Raw genomic sequence first — 9,958 nt, 5'->3', positions numbered from 1 at the left:
CGTGTCAATCTCCTTCGTGACGTTCCGAATGTGGTCCAGACGTATGAGTCCAATCTCGCTGCGAACCACCATGTGTTGCATGCCAGCTCGCACGAGGAGAACGACTCATGCGATCACGCGAACGTGATCGAGATCGATGACTTGGGCGACCACGTAAACGGGACCGAGTCCTGCGATTTGAGCGACCACACGAACGTGATCGAGAGCGACGACTTGGACGACCACGCGAACGAGATCGAGATCGGCGGCTTGAGCGGCCGCGCGAACGAGACCGAGTCCGAGGCCAAGGGTCCTTACGTGCAGAGCGTCGGCGTGAGCCGGCGCGACTAGAGGCGCCCACGTTCTCGGCCAACGAGCGACGATACTTCTCGATCCACCCGTGTTCTTGTTCACCGAGCGGATACTCGGCGATGTGACTTCTCCACTCCTTGACAGTCGGACGCGATCCAGTACAAGTACCACAGCCTTCAGCGACCCTCACGTAGCAGATGCGGCGCATGTCCTCCCATGCGCTGGTGCAGACGGGCTCACGGAGTTCCGTGAGCGAGTGCTCCTTGACGATCTCCTCGCGATACACCAACCAGCCGACGAAGCTCTCCCCTTCTTCCTGCGTCCGGTTCCAACGCCGGATGAAAGGTCACCACGACTCCTGCAATGCGCCATATGCGACACCCTCGACGGGTTACTGCCGCAGTCTGCCGAAGCGCCGGAAGTGATCCTTCATCGTGTCCAGTGTGTCCGGAGCCCGCGCTCCGGATATATCATAGAGAGCCCATGCCCGGAGCTGGTCGTCCATCACGCGCGTGCCACGTGCCGCTGCTGTCGACGACGTCGCCGTCGTCGGTGTTCCCGTCCGCTACCGATCCATCGTGTTGCATGTCACGTTCTCCGCAAGTTAAGTTATGTAATTTATGAATTTAAATTATGCCTTTTGTGACTTTGTTTTCTATGTGTGCCCGCGTGGTATCGCTTACGCCATTCAGAGACCGGTTGTCGATTTCACTCAGAAATATTGTGCTATTTTTCTTAAAGCCTTAAATTAAAGGTAAAGGTTTTGCGAGGCTTGATGGCTTTTGTTACATGTGGTGCGCTGAATGATCACCACAACTTGTGGCGCAAACTCGGCGTATCCAGCGTACCACATACAGCACAGGATACTCCCACATCAAATGACAGCGGGCTTGTTCAGGCGGATTTGCTTGGAAAGTGGCTTGATGTCCTAGCTCACACTCTGAGGACTTAAGATGTGCTTGCAACCAGTCAGCTACGACCCGGTGATTGTGCATTTCGGCGATTTCGAGTGCCGCTAGACTGTCCATATCACCGCTCTGCTCCATACCCCTCGTTGCATGCAGCCATTGTACGACGTCCAAGTGGCCGCTACTCGCCGCAGTGCGAAGAGCGCGTCCAGCACCCCCTTCGATCCTGTTGTTGTGCAGCCACTGAACCGTCTCCAAATGTCCCGCAGCAGCAGCCCAGTCCATCGCTCTTGTTGTGCATCCTTCACTTCGGTGTGTATGGAGCCACCGCACCAAGGACAAATTTCCAGCTGCGGCAGCCCAGTCCATTGCCCCTCTCGAGCATCCTTCACTGCGGTTTGTGTGAAGCCACTGCACCATTGCCCAATCGCGATTCCTGACAGCGCTATCCATGGCGTGTACGGTGCATCCTTCACTTCTGTTCTCATGAAGCCATTGCACCACGTCGAGGTGGCCACACAGGGCCGCGCCGTTCATGACAGCTGGTCCCCATTCGCATCGATCAGAATGAAATTCGGATAGCCAACGTAGCACATGCACATGGCCGCAAGTGGCAGCTAGTGATGCGGCTTCCTTCCAAAATGACTCGGTGTCGCGAGCTGCCAAGTACTTAAGACTCCTGGCAGATGATCCTTGCTTGCAGGCCTGTATGACGGCCCCCGGGCCAGAGAAGGAGTCCATGAAGGTGTCAATGCGTCGCACTACATGATCTAGCACGCTGACACCACGAAATCCAAGACATTCGCGACACACCAAGTAAGCTGCGGTCAGTACAGGGGCGGCTTCGCTACTCATCAACAATTACAAAATTGTTAGCGAATATTAGTTGTTCAATTTCCACTTCACGCTGTTTTTTACACCAAAATACATGTAATGGCCAAGTCTAATTTTTTTTTCTGCGGCGTCTTATACCACCGAATACACTAAAATCTCCTTAGATACATCGGCAACAACGACCAGGTTCTGCTGGCTCGTGGTTGTGATAGCATTGGGACTGTTGGCCAGTGCGAACTCCGTGACGACGAGCGGATTCGGTGCCATGGGGTCGATATCGATGGTGGCGTCAGGCACGTTAAACGAGAGGGCAGCTTCATAGTCCCAAACACACACTTTTGCGTCGTTGGCGGTGGACACGAGACGGCTCTCGGGGCTGAACGCAGGAAAGAGCACCTGAGAAACCATAGCATTGTGGTGCTTTAGCCGGCGCACAATTTGCTTCGATCCGAAGTTTACAACTGCAATGCTGGCATCTCCCAGTCCGGCTGCAAATGACTTGCCATTTGGTGCGAAGGCCAGCGAGTGCACCAGTGGCGGGTTAAACATTTGCTGGGTGCTCGAGCCGGCATCGTCAGCGGAAGCGCTATTGCCCAACTCATTCACACCCGTATTAAGATCGATGCTAAACTTGACTCTACCGCGAGAAAAATCCCAGCAGAGCAGCAGGCCATCCATCCCTCCAGAAACGAGGTCCCAAGGAGCGTTTGGGCGGAAGGGCGCCGTGCTGCAAATGTTGGCGTGCTGACCTCGCAGCGTCTTGAAGAGTTTATGACTATCGACATCGTACACGCAGATATCGCCCGCGTCGTCAGGAGCCGACAGGAACTTGCCGTGCTTCCCTGGGTGTCGTGAAAGCACGTTGATCTCGTCCTCATTGCCTTGGAACACCTCGCGGTCCGCGCAGTCTACAATTAGCGCCGTGTGCCGCATGTCGAACGTGAGTACCTTACTGCCTGCCGCCACGTAGATGTATGCGCTTTCTGTGCCTGCTGAGGCCTTGCCGAAGACCAGCGAGTTGACAGCACTCTCGTCCATGTTGGGCGTGCCTAGAGCTTTCTTGACGTTGAAACACTTGGTCACTCGAGTGGTGCGAATATCCCACAGCCGGCACGTGCCGTCGTCGCTACCAGACGCCAGTACATTCGGGTGTACGTCCTCCTCGCATAGCAATGTATTGACGGAGTCGCGGTGACCCCTGAACGTCAGCAGCCGAGTAGTCACTGCCATGGCCACTTTTAACTCTTTAAAAATGGTATCATGGTTAAAGCATTGGCCGTAAAAGGCAAATTGAATTTTGACCAATAAGGTACATGTGGCAGGATTTTGACCAATGAGGAGTTTATTAGCCCTAAAAAATTAATACTTGTCAGCGCACTTTGTTCTATAAGAACAAATTAACCCTTCTACACCGGCATTACGGATAATCCGGAATACAATTTATGGAGGTGTTATTATTCCGGAATCTCTGCTTCGCAAAATCTGTCATGTTATTTCCGCATATAGGTATTTGTAAACATAAACTTTGGCAGGGTAAGCATCGAACCCGTGACATGATTTTTTGCGGGAAAGGGTTTGGGTTACTGTATAAGAATCCACGAGGCCGGGAGCCGTCCATTTCAAAATCAGCGGCCACCCAGACAGACCAACACTCTCAAGATGGAGAAGCCGTTCAAGCAAATTTGGAGAGAGCTGACCAAAAAAGGCTGGAAATCCAGACGGCCGAAGGGATTGAGCGTCGACTACACCTACGTACCACCCGAGGGAGATGCAAAGGGCGTTGAAGGTGTCGACTACTTCGTTGGTACGTTACCGACTTGTATTGCTGCGTTGAAAGGGCCTAACTGTTGCTGTGTATACAAAGGTGAAGTGAGTCTACTACGCTACTGCCGAAGCCAAGGATGGCTGGAGCTACCTCCTCTACCAGCTTCAGTGCTTCCTCTCCAGACAGCAGCTTCTCTGGAAAGTGAACTACTGACTACTGTCCCCACCACAGGAGACAGATTGGTGACTAATCATGAAGCGACTATTGCTACTTCTACGGTACCCCCCCCCCAGGCCCAGACAAACCAACTGCTGCCGAGAATGATATCGCTAATTCCGGGAAGACCTCAAATGGCAAACGGAAGGCTAGCTCGACAGGAAGCAATGCATCGAGCAAGTGGCGCCGGACTGGTATGTAATCGCTGTCCTGGTCTGTCTGTTTGTTGCTAACGTATTGACGTATTACGGATTATACAGGCAGCACTGTTCCCGAGAGTAATGCTCCTGTTCCGGATAACACCGTACACACTATTCCGGATATGACTGGAGCTCTTCAGGATAATACCTCACGTGCTGTTTCGGATGGATCCGTTGATACTGCTCAATGCCCAAACGATTACTGTGAACGCCCAACTCCTGCCATTACCCTCGATGACTTTGACTCGGATGATTTCTTGGCTGCTCTTCGTCGAGACCGCCTCTCTGACAAAACCGATGATGAAGAACTCTACTTGGAGGAAGGAGACTGGTTGCTATCTCTCGACTCTGATACCGAAGGAGATGAAGATAGCATTTTGTTGGACAAGGACATGTGTGATGTCGATGACGAAGCGTCAGCCGGATCTTACGAGGCCGATGAACTGGACGATGATGTGAACTTTAATTTGGGTAAGGAAGTCTTGGATGATCTGCAACGTGCTGGATGGGACACGTACGATGAACACACAAATGGTCAGCTACGTCTCGAAGCTTCGCCGATGTATGAAGGACCCTTTGGACCTACCAAAGCTGCGCTAGCGTATGCAGATAGCCCCCTGGCAATGTTTTTCTTCTTTCTTCCTAAAGAATTGCGGAGGAAGATTGCAGAGGAGAAGAACAAGTTTCGGGATGAGTGTGTCGAAGCGGTAGCGCTGTCGATGCGTGTAATCGGATCGAATCGGATTCAATAGATTGCTGACGGTGCAAGCAGGTGATTGGTCGGAAAACGCTTCGGTTCGCACCAATAGTAAGCACTTCTTTGCCTGTCTTTAATATTTTTTTTGTAAAACAAAATATTATGATATACAACTAATCGCTTTACTCACGAAGGCTGAGGCAGAGAGACCAGCTACGTGAATACCTCGCCCACTCTGTTGCTGAGCGGCTACCACCAAGGCCGAAGTAGAGCGCTGCTTTGCCAGCAAGGAGCTGCGTACGACGTTGACTGAGACGGAGAGCATAAGGAAGCGCAGCGTTTAGAGCTTAGGCAGAAGTTGCAGGAGGAAAGCAAGCTGATGTTGGCGCAGAAAAAAATCACTGTGTTGAAGACCTTGCTCGAGCAAACCTGACGGTAGAACGAGCTGGCATGCAACTCTAAGAAAGAGGTAACCGAGCCGCGCAAGAAGATCCGTAGCTTAATAAGCGAGAAGGACAAGATGGCCCGACAGTTGGCGTCGACGCTGCATGCCGGCCAAGACCTAGCTGCAGCTAGGTCTGTTGACCAATGCCTTGAAGCGTATTGAGACAGCTTCGGGCGACACGTTGGATCTGGTCAACCGTGACGTGAAGCCCTTGCATCGTTTGAAGACGAAGCAGTTTATCGCGCAGTTGGAGCTCACGGAGATGGGGCAGGTGGCTCAAGTGCTCCAAAATGGCGACGAAATGAAGAAGCAAGCTGTGTTAGTAGCTGTTAGTGCCGGGAGAACCTGCTGGTTGAGCGTTTTCTGGACTATAACGAGCTGGAGCAATGTCCCTGGGACAGTCCCTCTACTACCGAATCCTGGACGGAGGAGTTAAACGCTGCCAAGTGGAGTCAGAAGGTGGCTTCATCACGAAGCTCTCATGCGACTACGACGAGAAGGCCAGCAAGCTGTAGCAGCAGATCGCAGAGTCATGTACCACCTGTGCGGCAAGCTTGTGGAGAAGACGCGCTTGAAGAGGAGTCGGTGGAGCTAAAGGACAAGAAGAACGACTTGCGGGATCCAGCGTGCCCAATCGAGCACACGCGTATGATTCTCAGGACCGAGGTGAATCTCCGTCTGGTGCACACGACAGAGTTTGCACCAATAAAGACAAAGCTCGAGGAACGTAACGGAGCTTAAAGGTGCCAAGTCGGCGCTTGATCAAAACGACGATCGCAGAGCTGAAGAATGAGCTGCAGGGCGAAAAGCTTTGCATCAGCGTGAAGTGGAGACTTTGACGGGTGGTATGTAGGAGGCTTGCAGCAAGATTGACGAGTGCTCAGCCCACATTCTGAACCTCGAAGAGACGAAGAATCGTCTGGAGGTGAGGCGATACTCAGATGGGGGCGAAGAGTGGCAGTGCATCTACCGAGAAGGAGGAGGGACTGAAAGTGATCAAGAGCCAGATGCTGGCTGAAATCGAGATGCCTCGTGCTAATCTTGCCGAAGTGTCGAGTAGAAACAGACGCAGCTCAGAAACACCAAAGGGCCGAGCAAGCCAACGAGCAGCGTCTGGTGTAGATGGCCATGACTCAGCAAGAGATGTAGAGCCGCTACGTTTCCCAAATCAACTCGCTCACCTTGAAGCTCAACAACGAGCGTGAGCCTTCTCGTGCTCATTTACAGGACTGGGAGACACGACCGACACTGATGTCAAACAGAGTCCAGCAAGGAGCTGTTGGTGGCATGTACTCCGAGCAGAGCGTGTTGCAGAACAATATGAATTCTTTCTTCTCGACAAGACTAAAAGGAAGTGCGTTGGATACAATCAGGGCTATGAGCTCGGAGTCAGCAGCTGCCTTGTCCAACGTACGCTGCCTCTCATACCGCTCGAATCCGAACGCAAGTAAATCCGTCTGTCGAGCACCGTTCGTACCCTCCACAGCTTCGTCATCTCCGCCCCCATATTCCTCTTTGTGCCATTTCTGTAAGTGCCGTCGAAATGTGGTGTGAGCGCAGGTGTTCCAACCTGGAGCAGTGTCGGCAGGGCATAACAGACACGAGAACGTGTGGTGAAGTGCTTTCTCAGAAATAAGAGAATGGGCCTGACGCGGGGTCACTATCCCGAATCAGTGACAATTTCAAGTGATTAGAGAGGATTTGGGTTGGCTGGCACGGATGCAAGTTGCCTGTGGTGGATTAGCCATGACGAGCAGCACCCCGTATGATTTGACGATGGGTCTGGTATGCACGAAGTACGAGAAGGCAAGATCCATCAAGACTTACCTCGGATCCACCCTTACCTGGATTCACCAAGATGGATATGGGATATACTATACAAGAGTGGATCGGGTGTGGATCCTATGAAGGAAGGATGGTCGGTGCCCTCTGAAGGTGGATCTAGTAGCCACGGCTAACGAGGAGTCAAGATCCACCGCGAGGTACCCCGGATCCCATACTTCCGAGTTCGGATCCAAGGAGGGAGGATCCCGCCTTGAGGGACCTGGATCCAGAGTATAGGGATGGTGGATGTAGTGGATCTCGAGCTTTCGTGGGACAATGAAGATCACAGACGGTTGCGAGATGATGTTGGATGATTGGAGAGCTCAGATCCACGACGACTGTACACTTACAGTGAAGTGGATCCAAGCGACCTGGATCCTGATGAGTGTACCCATAATAGGGTGACCATAATGATTACGCCATGGATCCGGTGGATCTGAAGATAATACAGCTGGGGTGATGGGTCAAGGGAAGAAGGGACAAGCAGCCGAGCCTGGTAAGGGATTTAACGAGGGAAAGACATAGAAGGTAGAGATCCAGGCAGGTATAGGCTAAAGTATCAATACAGACTTCTATTTGCACGATAACACGCAAGTGCCTTCCTGCCCTCAAGAACCGGAACTACATTGGCCGTACGAGCGCGGAGAAGGTTGGGAATTGCGAATCTAGTGTTGGTAGTGATAACTGGATAATACATTGGCCAGTGCCTACAAACTAGTAAGCTTTCCCATACACGTGCAGATCCGACGGGTTAACCGAATTTACTACTTGGTCGGTTATACCCTAGAGGCTCTCAACTCTCAAGATCCCGTCACAGGAGGCGGCAAGTACGACGCAAAGGAACGCAAAGGCAAGGGACACACCCGCAAGGCAACCCTACGACCAGATCCACGATCTAGGCCCCGGATCCATAAGCTCGAATATTCGCTTAGGATTCGGAACAATCCACGGACGCAGAGTGAAGATTTTCCACTGCTGCTCCACCCCATCCCCACGTCTCGCCAAGACACTCAAGCTTCACCACTTGAACTCTTCGGAAGTTACCGAGCGAGCAAGATCCCGCCCTACCGACGGGTACACAAGGTGAGGAAAGCTCAGCAGAACACGGATCATCGGGGGACCCCCTCCGTTAGTCGGTGTCTGGGCGCAGTTGGTAAGTTGGATCTGGCAATCTCGCAGATTTTGCTGATCCCGCTACACCACAATGGTGCGCGTGCCCGGATCTTTTGGTGACTCGGGATTTCACCGTGAGTCCCAAGAAGATGCTCAAGTGAAATTGAGCCAGGGGAAGAGGCGTCGTCGGAAGTCGGATCGACGAAGACGCTGCTGAATGGAACAAGATCCGCGGATCGATGGAGTTTTGGGAGGAACTCTGTCGACGGAAGAGAGGTGGATCCGGATCTAGAAGAAAAACCTCTCTATCCTCCCCAGGTCCCCTCGGGGACCCCTGCGGATCTTGACGCAAGTCAAGATCCGCTAAAAAAACAAGGAAAAGTGAAGGCGAAACGGTATGCGTTTGCAGATTCACCGGTTAAGCCAACACTTTACCTAAACCCAACCCCGCTAGTCGAAGAAACGAGAAAGAAGACGAAAACATGTAAGACTACGCGGAAGAAGATGCAAGCTCCAGAGTCGGAAGAAGACCAAGCTGGATCCAGGTCAGGCTGGTCAGACAAGGATCTTGAGTTTGTGTATCGCCACCAAGCTTTACGCGACTTCCTGCATCAAGATCCTGTCATGCAGATCCTGAATCCACGACAGATCGAAGATCCAAGGGAACCGGTGAGATCACCAACGAAAACGGCGAACAAGTTGGTGGCAGTCAAGGATCTATTACGTTTGCTTACGGAGTCAGGCATCGTAGCTGGTGTGTTCGACGCAGAGGATATCTTCGAGCTAGACCTGGATCTCATAGTATCCGCGACGCGGGACCTCTTTGCCAAGTTAAGTCCATCACCGGAGAAAGGTCGCGCACTATGGATCCGGTGTCGTCGCCGAGGGTCAGCCAAGCTGCGTCCTCGAACTACGAATCCGCCGCTGAGGATGAGTCAGACACGTCGTCCGAACCACGACGCATGACTTTAGGACCCTCCGGGGCATCCATGCTGGAAGCGCGGGCGAGGATCCGAGGACAGGAAGCCCCTGTGAACGTGAAGGCTCGGGAAGCCCCTGTGAACGTGAAGGCTCGGGATCCGGTAGGCCCTACGCGTGATCTGACACAATCCAGCCAGGATCGAGCCAGATCCGGCAGGAAGCCAGTGGGACTATCGTCAGATCGGGCTCAAGGTAATCGCCCCACGGATCCGGTCTCGCCAGTGGGCCAGACGGCCACAGGCTATTCCGACACTTCCTCGGGCACCCTGCAGCGACACTTCAAAGCTGCGATGAGTCGTTTCCTGGCCAAACAGGGTATGAGAGCGCCCGTGCCACAAGTGCAAGTGCTCCACGAACATGGAGCACGAGACGTGGAGATGGAGTCCGTGGAGGGAGACAACTCCCATGATGAGTTCGACCCAGATGATCTGGATGGCCCATCCACTTCGTCAGCAGTGGTAGCAACAGCCACAGCCGGGGCAGGTGGATCGTCCATGATCCAGAGGGTACGGATCTCAGCCATATCAGATCTGAAGGAGTTCACGGGCAAGGATCAAGATGAGGACCGAGCGAGAACATGGATCAGCAAAGTCAAGTCGGCCCTCATGAGAGATCAAGCGTCGGATGCTGAGAAGTGTTTGACCTTTTCGGATCTGCTAGCGGGGCCAGCCAGGAACTGGTATC

At 52.9% G+C, this 9,958-nt stretch overlaps 2 protein-coding genes across 2 annotated transcripts; both read right to left on the bottom strand.

Annotated features, from left to right (window-relative positions):
* Positions 1-682: 682 nt before the first annotated feature.
* Positions 683-2,028, bottom strand: PITG_08222 (uncharacterized protein; the record flags this gene model as incomplete). The annotated part of the gene is made up of 2 exons (XM_002904334.1): positions 683-856; positions 1,140-2,028. The coding sequence occupies 2 exons, from the start codon at positions 1,734-1,736 to the stop codon at positions 683-685; spliced, it is 771 nt and encodes a 256-aa protein (XP_002904380.1).
* A 137-nt stretch (positions 2,029-2,165) lies between these two features.
* Positions 2,166-3,263, bottom strand: PITG_08221 (uncharacterized protein; the record flags this gene model as incomplete). The annotated part of the gene is made up of 2 exons (XM_002904333.1): positions 2,166-2,941; positions 2,987-3,263. 2 exons carry the CDS (start codon positions 3,261-3,263, stop codon positions 2,166-2,168), a joined length of 1,053 nt encoding a protein of 350 aa, XP_002904379.1.
* Positions 3,264-9,958: the final 6,695 nt, after the last annotated feature.

Source organism: Phytophthora infestans, genomic scaffold (genome assembly GCF_000142945.1).
Source record: "Phytophthora infestans T30-4 supercont1.12 genomic scaffold, whole genome shotgun sequence".
Classification (NCBI taxonomy): domain Eukaryota; phylum Oomycota; class Peronosporomycetes; order Peronosporales; family Peronosporaceae; genus Phytophthora; species Phytophthora infestans.
This window is presented reverse-complemented; position numbering and strand designations above follow the sequence as displayed.